Consider the following 15,768-nt stretch of genomic DNA (forward strand, 5'->3'; position numbering starts at 1 on the left):
AGTCTACGACTCGCCGATATAAAAATATTGTACCAGAGCTTATTAATTTGGCGATTTAAAAAAAAAAATCATACAATTCCTAATATTTGAACCGATGTATCGTTGCGTTACTCGATACACCGGACGCCTTCCTGATTAGACTGCGAGTGGTTCAAAAATGGGTTTCAATTAGAACTAGAATTTTAGTAACCAACAGCGCATGATCTCTTTTTGGTGTACAGGAATTTGAACTCTATTCTTGATATGTAAAATACTCGTAAAATCGGCAATTGTTAAGTAAAAATTATTGGTTTATTTTTTATCAGTGGTGAAGAACTTGGTGAAAACAACGACAGTCAGACCACAGATGAAGAGGAGTGGCCTCCCTTCAGGCGAGTCGGCACCTTCGACCCGTACAGTGACGACCCCCGGCTCGCGGTCAAAAAGGTAAAAAGCCCTTTCTGTGTCGTCCATCATTCATTATTTTTTATTGCTTAGATGGGTGGACTAGCTCACAGCCCACCTGGTGTTAAGTGGTTACTAGAGCCTATAGACATCTACAACGTAAATGCCTTGAGATATAAGTTCTAAGGTCTCCAGTATAGTTACAACGGCTGCCCCACCCTTCAAACCGAAACGCATTATTGCTTCACGGCAGAAACTAGGCAGAACAGTGATACCTACCCGTGCGGACTCACAAGAGGTCCTACCACCAGTATGCTCATCATCCCATAGTGCTAGTGCATCCACAGATGATCTCCCCTTACACTTTCTACTGCAGATCAAGTTCGTCTGACTGTGCTCATCCCTCTTGAAGGCTTGGATATCTTTATTGACTTAAACAAATTATTGATAATTTTGTTTCCCAGGTTATATTGTGCCCGTTATCTGGAATGCTCACCATCGGCGGAGCCGCCGGCCATATTGTCATAGCCAGTCTCAAGACCTCTCCGAGCACCACCGAAGTCAAGGTAAATATATAATAATTTTTAATAAACAAATTTCTAATAATTTTTTGGGAAGCTTAATGGTAATACGTACATAATTAAACGGTAGAATGGGAAAAATGGTAGAAAGAGTTCGACGTGCAACCTAACCTAAACATCAGCCCGCTGAGTTTCTCGCCGGATCTTCTCAGCGGGTCGCGATTGCGATCCGGTAGTAATTCATTCGCGAAGCAGCTGCCCTTGAGTTGTTAGGTCTGCTTTGGAGGCACTCGGGCAGCTGTTAGCAAATCCCACCCCTCCTGGCTGAGCCCTTGCTCGCCCACCCGTCTTGATGGAATTGGAAAAGCTTCCGGGCCATCAGTAATCTCTGTCATAAAAAAAAACGCGTGCCTGGATGAGTTCAAGCAATATTGAAGTAGTAATTAATCATTATTTGGTTTTACTTGCAGTCGGTGTCAGTGAATATAGTGTCAGACAGAGACGGCTTCGTGTGGAAGGGACACGGGCAGCTCACGTTGAGGGCCGGCACGCACACCTTCCCGCAGGGATATCAGGTTTTTCTATGTTTCATTATAACCATAATATACATAAAATCATAGTAGAATTCGGCGTGTTTGTACAATGAAGAAAATTAATCAAATAGAAAGGAAGGTGGTACCTAAAGAAGAAGATAAATATGAGGCTGTCAGCGCAAAAGTGCTTTAAGCCTACCATAGTTAGCATGGAGATAATGAGGTTTGAATTTACTTTTACACTGCTTCGTAGACAAAAACAATACGCGCAAACATAATATTTACAAATCCATCTGTTATATATTATGTGTGAAACTATCGATAGGCTGGTTTTGCATCAAAATTTATTTATGTTTGAAATAAATTGCATTGTAGTATAAGCACACCGAGAGGGCTGGTGGTCGTGGCGCCGACGACCGCCGGTCCGGCGTCCCGAGGGGGAGGGTGATGGGAGAGATGTGCTCCGCACTAAACGCTTCACTTTCCCCCCTTTGCCTTTTCATGAGCTTTGTCTCATGCGAGGTTTGGACGTTGGTTGTTGAGAGACAGGAGGTTTTAGTCGGTTCGACTCCGACATGCCCCGCCCTTCATCCCCAGTGAAGGGCGAAAGTCCGGCGATTTCTTCCTGACAAAAAAAAAAGAAAATAATAATATTATAAGCACGAATATGAAAATTGTGGGCTAGGCCACTTCTGCGCTGACGGCCTCATAAACAAAGGATTTTTACAAATGTTGTTTGTTTATTGGTTCGCGTACATATGCGGTACTACTAAACGTATTTTGTACAATATTATGTGTTAACGAATCAACGTCGCGTCATACATTGAAGGCTGTGATTGGCCAACGATGACGTCATATCGCACGAACCAATCACAAATCAGGAAACGCAATAGTGGCACCTATTGGACCGTTTATTTTGAAAGTGGTGTAAGTCCATTTTTGAGAAGAATGAGCTAACACGTAATTCATGCTTAATTTAATGTAATTTTTTTATATATATATATTTATATTTTTATTTATATATATATTTTTTATATATAGTCCGTGTTTAATTTCTCAAAAAAATCCCATGTTTTGTACAACTTAAAATCGGTCGGTAAATGAAATTGCATAATCATCGATTATGAAAGTGATGTAAGTCCAATTGACAGAGGTAGGTGGCATAGCCAGACTTCATATGATTTGCCTGTATTTTTAAATCAACAAATATAGTAACCTTTAATTTTCTCGAAACAAAAGAAAATGGACTTACTTACACCACTTTCAAAATAAACGGACCAATTGTCAAAATTTAAAAAATATTATTACACGAAGAAAAAATATGGACACGCGTGTCAATTCTATTTTGTAAAATAATTAAAAATAATATAATGAGTATTTGAAGAAGTAAACGCATTTATTCATTTTCTTGGCCACCTCAAGATACCTATAAGAAATGGGCGCAACATTATGTACAATAGTTGACAGATATCGTAATAGCACAGTACAATAGCTTTGAGGCCGCGTTAGGTCGGTCAGTCTGTGCTTATATTGATACGGTTGCGTGAATCGTCAGGCGACCTCGGTGGTGCAGCTGCAGCCCCCGGCGGCCGTGACGTCACTGAGCGCGCAGTGGGAGTGGGGCGTGGTGTGCGCCGGCACCGCGCACGGGCTGGCGCTGGTGGACGCGCTGGGCCCGGCGCCCGCGCCGCTGCTGCACAAGTGCACGCTCAACCCGCACGGTACGGACCCCTACTATGGTTTTTATTTATTTATTGCTAAGATGGGTGGACGAGCTCACAGCCCACCTGGTGTTAAGTGGTTAGCGGAACCCATAGATATCTACAACGTAAATGCCGCCACACACCTTGACCTTCGATAGGCAGCGGCTTGGCTCTGCCCCTGGCATTGCTGAAGTTCATGGGCGAGGGTAAACACTCACCATCAGGTGCGCCGTATGCTCGTCTGCCTACAAGGGCAAATAAAGTAAAAATAAATAAAAGATACGAGTTCTAAGGTCTCAGTATAGTTACAACGGCTGCCCCACTCTTCAAACCGAAACGCATTACTGCTTCACAGCAGAAATAGACAGGGTGGTGGTACCGACCCGTGCGGACTCACAAGTGGCCGTACCACCAGTAAAAAGTGACCCTACTTGACCCTACGTGGATATACCATCCTAGTTCGGGACATTCTATATTTGTTCTGATTAAAACCCTGACGCGTTGAGAATTAAATTTAACTTGCGACGGATTCGTTACGGCTAGAGAGAAAAGATACAATTAAGGAAGAGCGAGAGTGGAAAAATAGACTATTTCAATTTCATTTTTAAGCTAATGTTATTTCTCAAAGTACGTTGAAGTGTCACTTAATTCACGTGCACCAAGTTACACGCGCATCAGTCTTTTTAATTAATAGGCTTCTTTAATGTAAACATTTTGAACAGATCACGGATCCGGTGACACGCCAATATCGAGAAGAAAGTCCTTCAAGAAATCCTTGAGAGAATCGTTCAGGAGGCTTCGTAAAGGACGTTCACAACGGCGACAGACGACATCGAATCCCACCTCGCCCACACAAGTGAGTTTACCTAGAAACATCTGTTTAATGATTGTTTTATTTAAAAGAAGTGTTTCTTTGTAAATCCTTTAAATTAAATACACAAAAATTTTATATAACATAATACGGACGAATCCACGGCAACACCTCAAATATCACTCTTTGTTTAAGACCATCGTTTTTTTTTTTATCTTATGGGAAATTATGTATGGAGAAAACATTCATTATCGTCACTTAAGTTTTAGTGTTTTTTGTTCTTATATCGGTATATATTCAAATATGACGGTAAATAGATGGTAGTATTGCATAAAATAACCATAACTTTTCACTCTTTATTTTCACTGTCACTGGCTCTATTATTTTTTTAATGCTTAGATGGGTGGACGAGCTCACAGCCCACCTGATGGTTACTGGAGCACATAGACATCTAAAGCGTATATGCGCCACCCACCTTGAGATATAAGTTCTAAGTTAGTTAGTGCGGGCTCACAAGACGTCCTACCGCCAGTAATTACGCAAATTATAATTTGACGGGTTTGATTTTTATTACACGATGTTATTCCTTCACCGTGGAAGTCAATCGTGAACATTTGTGGAGTACGTATTTCATTAGAAAAATTGGTACCCGCCTGCGGGATTCGAACACCGGTGCATCGCTCAACACGAATACACCGGATGTCTTATCCTTTAGGCCGCGACGATTTCAAAACAAATTGAACGTTACAGCCGATCCCGAAGAAGCCAATCGACAAAGCCGCCTCGGAAACCGACGCGGAAATCAAACCGATCGAGCGCGCGGTGGAGGCCCGCTCCACGGACGACGCCTACGGCTCGATGGTGCGCTGCCTGTACTTCGCGAGGACCTTCCTCATCAATAGTCAGTATTTTAATGCGTTATCGCGAACTTAATACTCGACCGGTCTGATTCATAACAAAAAAATTGTTGAATTACTTACTGCAATAAAATCGAAAAAAAAATTGATTGCTTTTTGAAATTTTTCTGTTATTTTTCACACTTAAAAAAATTGCCTCCTACTGTGTTTTGATCAATTTTATATTAATTATTATTGAATATACAATGGTGAATAAATAATGTAGTTTTGAGAATTTCAATGAAGAGAAGATCTTTCACCGATAGGCTAATATTGCTCGGTAGAATGATGGTCTGTATGTTGTTTGTTGTTCGGAACTTGTATATATGTAAAACTTATCATGAAAATGTCGAAAGCGAGATTCAGGCATCTGTCAAATATCTTGTTGTTATACTATGGCTACCCGTCACATAATAAGTAATTAGGTTTTCTGAACATGCTTTGGATTAAGTAAAATGTTGAGAATGAAAATGGTTTCAGCCCAGCAATCGACGCCGACGCTATGGGCCGGCACGAACAACGGCACCGTGTACGCCTTCACGCTGCACGTGCCCAACACTAACAAACGGAAAGAGGAACCAGTAAGTTTTATTCTCATACCAAGTGTGAGAATGAGAAGCACATCAAGGAAAAGTAACAATTAAAAAAAAGCGTTATAGTCTGCGCGCAATGTAATACCGGAAACACACTGCGTTATTCGCTATTCGTTATGCGGGTTATTCACGCGCACACGGCGAAGTGTGGAGAGCATATTCGCTTTATTCGTACGCATAATACATAAGCACGAATAGCTAATACGCTTATCCGTCGACTTGTTGGTTTTTTGACACACTTCAAAGGACCGAATAAGACGAATAAGCGCATCGACTGCCCGCACTTCAGTGAGTCATTCGCTCGCTTGTGGCGGTCGTGTATCGGCCTTTTTTCCGGTTTTTTAGTAACTTTGTACTTTTACAACAAGTACTGGTAAGAAGCGTTTAGGAAATAATAAAATGCGGCTACTCTCAACACGTCCATCGCTCGACGGAAGCAACACACGTATTTACCTTGTTTGGCATAATTCAGCGTACCAGTTCGAAGTGTGGATGGCATGTTTGTTGTTTGCGCGCATAACAAATATTTTGGCGAATACGGCGTAGTCACATAACGAATAGCGCATAACACAGTGTGGTTCCGGCATAACAGCTAAGAATCAGATTACGCGTTGGGGTCGACGACCCCGTATGTCATTAGTTTGCTTTTCCTCATGAACTTCTGTTCGCAAAACTTCTTCCTTTTCACTTCTCAATTTCTTTTCACATCACGATTGTTTTCCGTTAATTTGCTGTGCCGTTTCTGTTTCAGAAACATTTTTCTCACGCCCTGTATAAATATGACCTTGAATTAACTAAATGTTCTTAAACTAGTTTCGTTACGACGCAGGTAACATGTCAGCTAGCGAAAGAAATACAGTTGAAGCACAGGGCCCCGGTCATAGGGATCACAGTACTCGACGGCGCCTCCGTACCTCTGCCCGATCCCCTAGAGGTGAGTCACTATTATTCGAACACACAATTAAATTGCTGAGAGAAAATACACACTAGGATATGCAATAGCTTAAAGCTATGACTTTAAGCAACTTAAGTAAATAAGATGCGAGTGTGGTGCCACCGTCGCTCGACTTTTTGTCTGCTAACTGCGACCTACCATCAAGCTATACCTTGATACCCGTCTACTTGACAGTAGCGATAATTTGTTCATACAGATACAGTATACTTGTAACTAAACTGAGATTTTAGAACTTTTATCTGAAGGTGGGTGGTGCATTTACATTGTAGATGTCTATGGGCTCCAGTAATCACTTAACACCAGGTGGGCTGTGAGCTCGTCCACCCATCTAAGCAATAAAAAAAAAACTTGAGTTAAATTTTAAATAATAATGTTCCTAGGTGGAGCGAGGTGTATCCCCACTACCGGAGCCGGGTACACATCGTGTAGTCATCACGTCGGAAGAACAGTTCAAGATATTCACTCTGCCCTCGCTGAAGCCGCACAACAAGTACAAGCTGACCGCGCACGAGGGCGCTCGGGTACGTACACAGTGACGTCATCGTAGCGCGTGTGACGTCACCGTTCGGGTGTCAAGTGTCCATGGTTGTCGGTTTAACCCTTTGGCTGCCGTGTAGGTCACCGGTGACCTATGTGGCGCACTAAAGAAATGATGCAGATTTCTGTTACTAAAGCGCCCGAATATCTGGTAAAGAATGAGAAAGACGAATCCGAAGATACTGAGAATGAATCTATTTCTAGGATACCTAAAAGACTAAAATAGGATAGGAAAAATAATGGCAAATTTAGGCAATCCAGACGCTTAGTAATAGAAATCGACATAATTACTTGAGTGCGCCGCGTAGGGCACCGGTGACCTACATGGCAGGTAAAGGGTTAAAGGACACGGAAACTTGTCTTATTCCCCGTTATGACTGTGCATATATGTCCACCTTGAAAATTTGTTATGAAGTTTGAGTTTAATGACTGACCAAATGTTTTATATTTGGAGTATAAAGGTGCTTCGTCATTCTGAAAGTAGCACCTGTGACAGAGAAGTTGAGAAGTGAATATTTGGGAAGGTAGAGACATGTGATGAGACGGAATGACAATGAGGTTCGTAAGAGAGTGTTAACTATGAATGTGGTAGGCTATAGAGGATGAGGTAGACCTAAGAAGAAATGGATGGATTGCATGAAAGACGATATGTGTAAGAGGGGAGTGAGCGAAGAAATGGCGCCGACCCCAGTTGACTGGGAGAAGGGCAGGAGAACGATGATGATGATCCACTTAATTTTGGATCCTCCCGATCCACTAACGGTGCTTTTAGGTACCTCAAGCACCGGTCATCGTTCTCGTCGAACCCGTCGCTTGCGACAAAGGGCTCGACGAGTAAATTAACCCTCAGACACAGCCCACTGAGTTTCTCGCCGGATCTTCTCAGTGGGTCGCGTTTCTGATCCGGTGGTAGATTCTGCGAAGCACGGCTCTTGCTAGGGTTCGTGTTAGCAACGTCGTCAGGTTTGAGCCCCGTGAGCTCACCTACTAGTTAAGGCGACAGACTAGCTTAGGTAGGAAAAAAAAAAGATGATGATGAAAGTTGCTTCGTGGCAGCTACTCTTGCGAGCTCGCCCCATTACCAGTAAAAGGAGATGGAGTGGCTTCAGACGCGGTAAATGAGAAGTCGTGTGTGTCCAGGTTCGGCGCACGGCGTGGTCGCAGTTCTCGTGCGGCGCGCACCGGGAGTGGTGCCTGCTGTGCCTCACCAACCTCGGGGACTGCCTCGTGCTCAGCCCGGAGCTGCGCCGCCAGCTCAACGCCGCCGCCGTCAGAAAGGAGGACATCAAGTACGTCGCGCCGCCTGCAGACACGTGCCGAATCAAAAAAAATTTTTTTTTTTGTATTGCTTATATGGGTGGACGAGCTCACAGGCCACCTGGTGTTAAGTGGTTACTGGAGCCCATAGACATCTACAACCTAAATGCAGCACCTACCTTGAGATATAAGTTCTAAGGTCTCAAGTATAGTTACAACGACTGCCCCACCCTTCAGACCGAAACGCATTACTGCTTCATGGCAGAAATAAGCAGGGTGGTGGTACCTACCCACGCGGACTCACAAGAGGTCCTACCATCAGTAATTACGCAAACTATAATTTTGCGGGTTTCATTTTTATTACACGATATTATTCCTTCACCGTGGAAGTCAATCGTGAACATCTGTTGAGTACGTATTTCATTAGAAAATTTTGGTACCCGCCTGCGGGATTCGAACACCGGTGCATCGCTCAACACGAATGCACCGGACGTCTTATCCATTAGGCCACGATATCCGTAAAAACTACTGTAGATTTATATATTATATATTATATAAATCTACATATTATATATATATATTAACGGGGTCGCGGTGTATCACAGAAGTTAATAGACACTACTGTCACTACAGAGTGGCGCGCTCACGTGATATATCGTTTTGTAATCATATTTTAATTGGTGATATAAAGTTGACAGACAACATTTAACGGAAATTATGCTCCGGTACGAAACTTGAATCACAAGCTTCTTAAATTACCGTGAAATAAAGTTGTTTATGTACGCAGCGCTCACTCTGTGGATCTTAGATTGTAGGGATATCTCTGCATTATGCAAGGGTCAGAATTAATAGTAATACAGAAAAAAAATGTTCAAGAACAAAGAACATCTCGGAATCACAATTTTTTTTATACACATACACATATTTAATATACATCCATAACCCTGGAAAAGACATTTATATTTATCATAGAAATATCTTCCCTTGGCGGGATTCTAACCCGCGACCCCCTTGTGTAGTGACCATGTCACTTACCACTACACCAGACGGCCGTTATATACAACAATATAGTATTTATTTGATTATAATAGCTCCGCGTATATAATTTGTTTCAGTGGGATTTCGAGTTTATGTTTCTCGAAGCGAGGAGAAGCTCTCTACCTGCACTCGTCTTCCGAATTACAACGGATTACTTTATCTGCTACGAAGGTGAACAATTTACTGTATTACATTACTTTTCTTAACCTATTTTAGTACCTCGAGGGGTCACACTATATTCACCGAACGAGTAGGTGAGCTCACGGAGCTCTAACCTGTGGTACATTACTCATAAATACGTATACGACTTTTTGGCGGGAACGCGAGGAGTGAAGTCATGTGATTTGTTTTATTTTGTCTATTTAGTGTTTCTTTAGGTTTAAATGTGTAATAGCGGTGGTTTATTAACTGTTTAATATCCGTGAAAGTGCACAAATGTGGGAAAACGAAACAAAGCCGCTGGACGTAACTTCTCGGGATTCTCCAAAAAGTCCGCTGAACATTTTCAGTAAATGATCACCATTATACTGAGATTATATTTCATCCCATATCATTTCATCTGATTTCATTTAATTTCATCCCAGTTGATTAATTTCTCAAAATAATCATCTTCCTTTCATTTCACTCCATACTATAATTTTTCATAAAAATAAGAATATAAATTAAAATAAGACATGACCTAAAGGTCTTAGTTACCAGGTCATAAAATTTCTTTTTAAAAAACCTATACTTTGAATTCTTCGTGGCCCCAATGGTATCGTGACCGTACCACGCGACGCGATAGTGTCGGGTCTCGAGTGCCGCAATGTCCATTGTATTAAATCGTCGATTGCACTGTCCAGGTGACGATCGCGGAGTGCCACGTGCTGTTGGCGCCCTGGGCGGCCGCGCTGCGGGGGCCCGCGCCGGAGCCGCCGCTCACCAACGGGGAGCATAAGGTAATTTTTTTTTTTTATTACCCGAGACGCAGGCAGACGAGCATACGACCCACCTGATGGTAAGTGGTTACCGTCGCTCGTGGACGTCAGCAATGACGGGGGTCTTCCCCAAGCCAAGCCGCTGCCTACCAAATGCACATCTCAAGGGACAAATCAAAGAGTAAAAGGAGTCGTTGTGGCCTAAAGGATAAGTCGTCTGGTGCATTCGTATCTAGCGATGCACCGGTGTTCGAATCCCGCAGGCGGGTACCAATTTTTCTAATGAAATACGTACTCAACAAATGTTCACGATTGACTTTCACGGTGAGGTAATAACATCATGTAATAAAAATCAAACCCGCAAAATTATAATTTGCCTAATTACTGGTGGTAGAACCTCTTGTGAGTCCGCACGGGTAGGTACCACTGCCCCGCCTATTTCTGCCGTGAAGCAGTAATGCGTTTCGATTTGAAAGGTGGAGCAGCCGTTGTAACTATACTGAGACCTTAGAACTTACATCTCAAGGTGTGTGGAGCATCAACAATACTTAGGTAGACTGTGTACTCATAATGGGATTGACGATACAGGAAGAGGTGCCGGAGACAGCTCATGACGTCACGGCGGCCTCGGCGGACATCACCGTGGACAGCGTGCGCGACCACACCAGCGCGGAGCACCCGCCCGAACTCAACATCAACTTGCAGGTACCTCCGCGACGCCTGTGTAGTAAATATACGTGCATCCACGGATGTAATGGGTCAGATTAGTATTGTTTCTTTATATAATTGATATAAAAATACAATATAGAGAGACTGAGGAAAAGGGAGGAAAAAAAAGTATATAATAAGCTAATTTGTAAAACGTAGAGCATGAATATGTATAATGCGTTTCAAATAAGAATGTGCATGGACCTGCGCCATATTATGACGTCATAGCTGTAAAATCGAAAAAAAATTAGGTAAAGTCAGTAAAAAGAAGGTAGGTATTAATTTATAATCCAAATCTTCGAGTTTGCCGATTCCATTCATCCCACTACTTGAGTAATCATCATTATCGTCGCCCAACCATAAATTATGGGGCCCGACAGTGTTGCAGGCTTGATTTTTAAATAGATGGGTTTTTATTTGATATAATCTAAATTCATGTTTGATTTACCTCTACCAGTACTTACCATAATATCAAGAAAATTATATAGGTGTGTATGGTTCATTAAAACAAACATATTGATAGCTTCATAATTAAACAAAAAATTCACTAAAAAATAAAAATAATAATATATTTAATAAATTTTTTTGTTGCTGTCCATACTTTTTTATCGAACTTTGACAGATCAAGGTCATTGACGTCAACATTCTTATTTGAAACGCCCTATACAATAATTACTATGGTGCACAAAGTTGCTTTCTCATAATGCTATTCGTCAGTCAGCAGTATCACTAGTTCACGGTGATGATTCCAGTACACTTACAACCCGAGCTACCTGTATACGATATTTATTAAAACTTAATATGCTTAGAGAGTGATTAAATTAATATATTAGACTAATAATTTAAATCAGCTGTGAAATCTTTGTGGTAAAATAAAGTTTTTGAAGAGGAGTGACTGACATTCTTTACCTTGTGGAATGTACAAGAGCATAAAATTAAAACGCTTCAAACTCGACATTTCTGAGTGCAGCTAAAGTCTCCCTTTGTTGGCGATATTGATGATTAAGGAATTTTATGACAAAACAAAAATACTACACAACATGTCTCTTGCGAAGGTAGGATGATAATACGGTTAGTATTAATGTCACTACCAAGGAAATATTTTCCCGACAGAACACGCAAGTGAACACGAGTTCGATGGTAATAAAGACAACGACACGCACGACGGTGAACGAGACCAACGCGGACGGCACCACCACCACCACCACCACGACCAGCACTAACAACGCCAACGAGAACAGTGAGTACACGGGATTGTCACGCTTACCGCCATAGCAATTAATCAGCTTTTTCTATATCAATAAAAAATGTTTTTTTTTTTTTAATACAGCCCTATAATTTATTTTATACAAATTCAAGATATGCTATGTCGTAGCAGTCAATATAAGTCAATTTTGAAATAGTAAATTGACTGACACGTAAGTTATATAAAATTGGATTTGTAAACGATAATTTTAATCCGGTTCGCCAAGCAAGCTTTAAGCACGACGACGCAAACATGCAAAGCTTCGTAAGCTGATACTCCAACATAATTTGCGAGCGTACGAAATGCGAAAACAGTAGGAATATGCATGAAAGCAGAATTTTATTTGCTTGGAATTTTGCTTACAATATCCAAAATTAAATAAATGTATTCGTCCCCAATAAAACATTGGTTCGTAAAGTTAATTAAATGTCAGAATATTCTTTTACCGAAATTGGAATATTAAGTTATCGTGTAATAAGTGTATTTTGTTAATTGCATACACAATCTCTCTGCAATAACATAAATTCCGGTATTTATATTATCTAATAGTATAGACAAAAAACAAAATATTTTGGTCATTAAATAAATAAATAAAAATGTAATGGCTCCAAAAAGTTAATTTTAACATTTTTGCCCTGGGCGAGAGATTTTATATAGAACAGCGTAACAATACGAGGAATGGTAATTTAAATAATTATAATATACCGCTTTTTACTATAATGTTTAAATGTATGTATACAATGTCAAGATTTGTGTTTGTTTGACGGGCGCTTTGTGTTTTTGTTCGTAGTCCTAGAGCACAGTCGCGAGGAGGGAGTCATCACCCGCATCGAGGTATCACAACACTTTGCTTAAATATTTATGATACGCTTTCACGACGGAATGATCATTAGAATAGAAGTACATAGCTTTCTAGACCAGCTATTCTCAAACTGTAGCACGGGACCCCTGACGGCAAATTGTATCGGTGGTGACGGCAATACTGAGAGAGGAAAACAGTTAACTTGTAATATTGTCGTAATTAATTAAATAAATAATAAATATTTAATAACAATCACGCCACGTTAACTGGTCCCGTGATAAGTTCGTAAAGAACTTGTGTTACAGGTACCAGCATAACGGAAATAAATGTAAGATTTTTATTATACACATACATATATTTAATATACATCCATAACCCTGGAAAAGACATTTATATTTATCATACAAATATCTTCCCTTGGCGGGATTCGAACCTGCGACCCCCTTGTGTAGTGACCATGTCACTTACCACTACACCAGACGGTCGTTTTATTATTATCTCTACAGTTATCTCTACAGTATGTAGCTTAAAATGAACCTTATCTGATATCATACTATGGTTGTGAATTATGAACGTTAGTTTGGTAGAATAAGAAATGGAGTAGCTAAAAGAGTTAGTGCTCATCAGGGGAGGGTTACTCACTCATAAACGATAAGTTTTATTAAGGGAGTATGGAATCGAAAAAAAGTTGGGATACATTGTTCTAGAAAGGTTACTTAAAAATATTGATATGTTTGAATTTTCATTCCGTCGTCGAATACCCTCCACTTTTCCTTATTAAGCCTATCTCTAGCATGCCCTTTTAAAATTCTAGATGTTGTGTTCTATTTAGAAATTTTAATTTAATGTAGTTTAATCTAACTTTCTGTCTACTAATCTCCAATTCGTCGTACATATACTAATATCTAACGAACATAAATGTGGAACTCATTGTTGTGGCGTCCGCTCGCGTTTGTGACACGTCGTCTCGGGGTTTGAACGTAATTATAATCGATTAGAGAAAGTACATTAACATTCGATGTTCGGAATCGTTTCGTAACTAGACCCCGGAAAGCACGGACGGCCGCCACGACAAACCGAGAAGAACGTGAGGTGGTATTCATGAAGCGGTGTGCACACAGACGGGAACCGTGACGGTGCCGGCCGGCACAGATCCGAAGCTGATCCTCGAGATGTTTGATCGACAACGGTCCCCCCTGGCGGTCCCCGTGCCGCCCCCCACTGACGCGCACTGACACCCCTCACGCCCCCCGGTGTCTATCCACCGACGAGTCACGTGACGTCACCGGCCCCCTACTGAAGCGTGACAACCCCCTAGTTTAACGTTTAAATTTAAAGGTATCATCGATAGTTGTGTTATTAAAATTTTCATTTTTATTACTTTAATTAATTACTTAGACAGCTAAGTATACTGCCATGTTTGGGTACGGAAAATCTATTTTGAATTTCAATTTTTTCAAAACAGAATTAGCTACTACTAAACATTGCAAAATGAAAGAAATTGCATGATTACATCTGGGTTTTTTTTTCGATATTTTTAGGCTTTTTATTGGTAATTAAAATTTAGTCGGTAGTACATTGTACTTAATTGTAACCAACTCTTCGTCTAAATACATTATGAAACTTTTAAATCTGATATCTGAATTATACTAAAAATTCTTTAATGAATCCAATAATGAGCAGACAGTCGAGTACAATGTTTCATTTTTTTTTTCAAATAAGCCCATTTCTGCTTTTTCATTTTATTAATGATCATAAGAATAAGTATGATAGATTAAAAATTCACTTCGAAAAAATTCAACTTAATAAAAAAAATTCGAATAAAACAATAATTTGTAGTACAAAAATCTTAAGCCATACCATTGTTGTATTCAATACAGCGATTAGATTGTGGATTGTATTAAAGAAATAAATAGTCCTAAGAAACGAGATGTGAAATTTTATTATTTAGCATTTTAGTTTATTTCGAAGCATTCACTGCGAATGTTATTATGTGCCTATTTATTTTCATTTCTAATAAAAATAAGTCCTGTTTTTTTAGAAAAAATAATTAGCTATAAGAAATAAATACGCATTGACAATTTAGTAATGACTAGAGTTTATATATTGTATACAAAAATTTTAAAAATAGCATTAATTACACTGTCATGCCTGAAATTTATTTAATTTTGAGTTGAGACATATTTATTCATATAAAATTGTTATTCTTTAAAGTACATTGTTTGAATTGTTTCATTGTAAATTCAGAAGTTAGAACGATTCTAATATTATAAAGGTCTTTTTAAGAAATGCTTCTTTTTAAAGAGAATATGTAGGTATTTATTAATTTTAAGTACCCACGCGATTTTTAATAACATTTTTAGCTTGATTAAAGATAATGAATGATTACTAGAATGAATTACTTTGCCGGGAAGAAACACTGGAAAACTGATTCCTATGAAGGAAGGTTTTCGTTAAGGCAGCTCTTTGAGGATTAATAAATTTAAAATTATCATCACAATTCGTGATATTTATTAATGATTGATTCAATAAAACGTTGTTTATTTAGATTTAAGTTGTATGTGCCTACATTTTTTAGTTTTTTGTATTAATAATATGATAGTTAGTTAGAAAACAAGTGTCACATCATGTTTTGATTGTTCGCAAGGTTGATACTATTATATTATGAATGTACAATTTTAGAATGATTTATCTTTGACTATTGCATTTTTAAAACTGATACAAAATGCTAATGCTATTTGTATCGGGCGTTCTTACAGGAGATTAAATGCTAAGAAAAAATTGTGGTTTTACTTCAATGTGTGTGTTCAAGTGTCTATGAATCTGGTCTTCTGAAAGCTATTTGGTTTGTCTTTTTGAAGACTAAT

The 15,768-nt window shown here is 39.7% G+C and overlaps 1 protein-coding gene across 6 annotated transcripts in view; it reads left to right on the forward strand.

Annotated features, from left to right (window-relative positions):
• l(2)gl (LLGL domain-containing protein l(2)gl) overlaps positions 1–14,939 on the forward strand; it is a 68,356-nt gene extending 53,417 nt beyond the window's left edge. For 4 of the 6 annotated variants that reach the window (XM_089734287.1, XM_089734286.1, XM_089734285.1 and 1 more), the window contains 16 exons: positions 306–426; positions 849–950; positions 1,376–1,480; positions 2,994–3,159; positions 3,864–3,997; positions 4,703–4,853; positions 5,329–5,429; positions 6,271–6,375; positions 6,777–6,917; positions 8,074–8,222; positions 9,306–9,399; positions 10,071–10,166; positions 10,734–10,850; positions 11,967–12,093; positions 12,890–12,933; positions 14,023–14,939. In XM_089734287.1, coding sequence (XP_089590413.1) covers positions 306–426; positions 849–950; positions 1,376–1,480; positions 2,994–3,159; positions 3,864–3,997; positions 4,703–4,853; positions 5,329–5,429; positions 6,271–6,375; positions 6,777–6,917; positions 8,074–8,222; positions 9,306–9,399; positions 10,071–10,166; positions 10,734–10,850; positions 11,967–12,093; positions 12,890–12,933; positions 14,023–14,136 — 1,867 coding nt within the window. In that variant the 3' untranslated portion in view covers positions 14,137–14,939. Of the gene's footprint in view, positions 1–305; positions 427–848; positions 951–1,375; positions 1,481–2,993; positions 3,160–3,863; positions 3,998–4,702; positions 4,854–5,328; positions 5,430–6,270; positions 6,376–6,776; positions 6,918–8,073; positions 8,223–9,305; positions 9,400–10,070; positions 10,167–10,733; positions 10,851–11,966; positions 12,094–12,889; positions 12,934–13,944 lie in introns of all 6 variants that reach the window. The other 2 variants (XM_089734289.1, XM_089734288.1) reach the window with 2 other exon arrangements.
• Positions 14,940–15,768: the final 829 nt, after the last annotated feature.

The sequence above is a fragment of the Bombyx mandarina genome, chromosome 17 (genome assembly GCF_030267445.1).
Source record: "Bombyx mandarina strain Sakado chromosome 17, ASM3026744v2".
NCBI classification, from domain to species: Eukaryota; Metazoa; Arthropoda; class Insecta; order Lepidoptera; family Bombycidae; genus Bombyx; species Bombyx mandarina.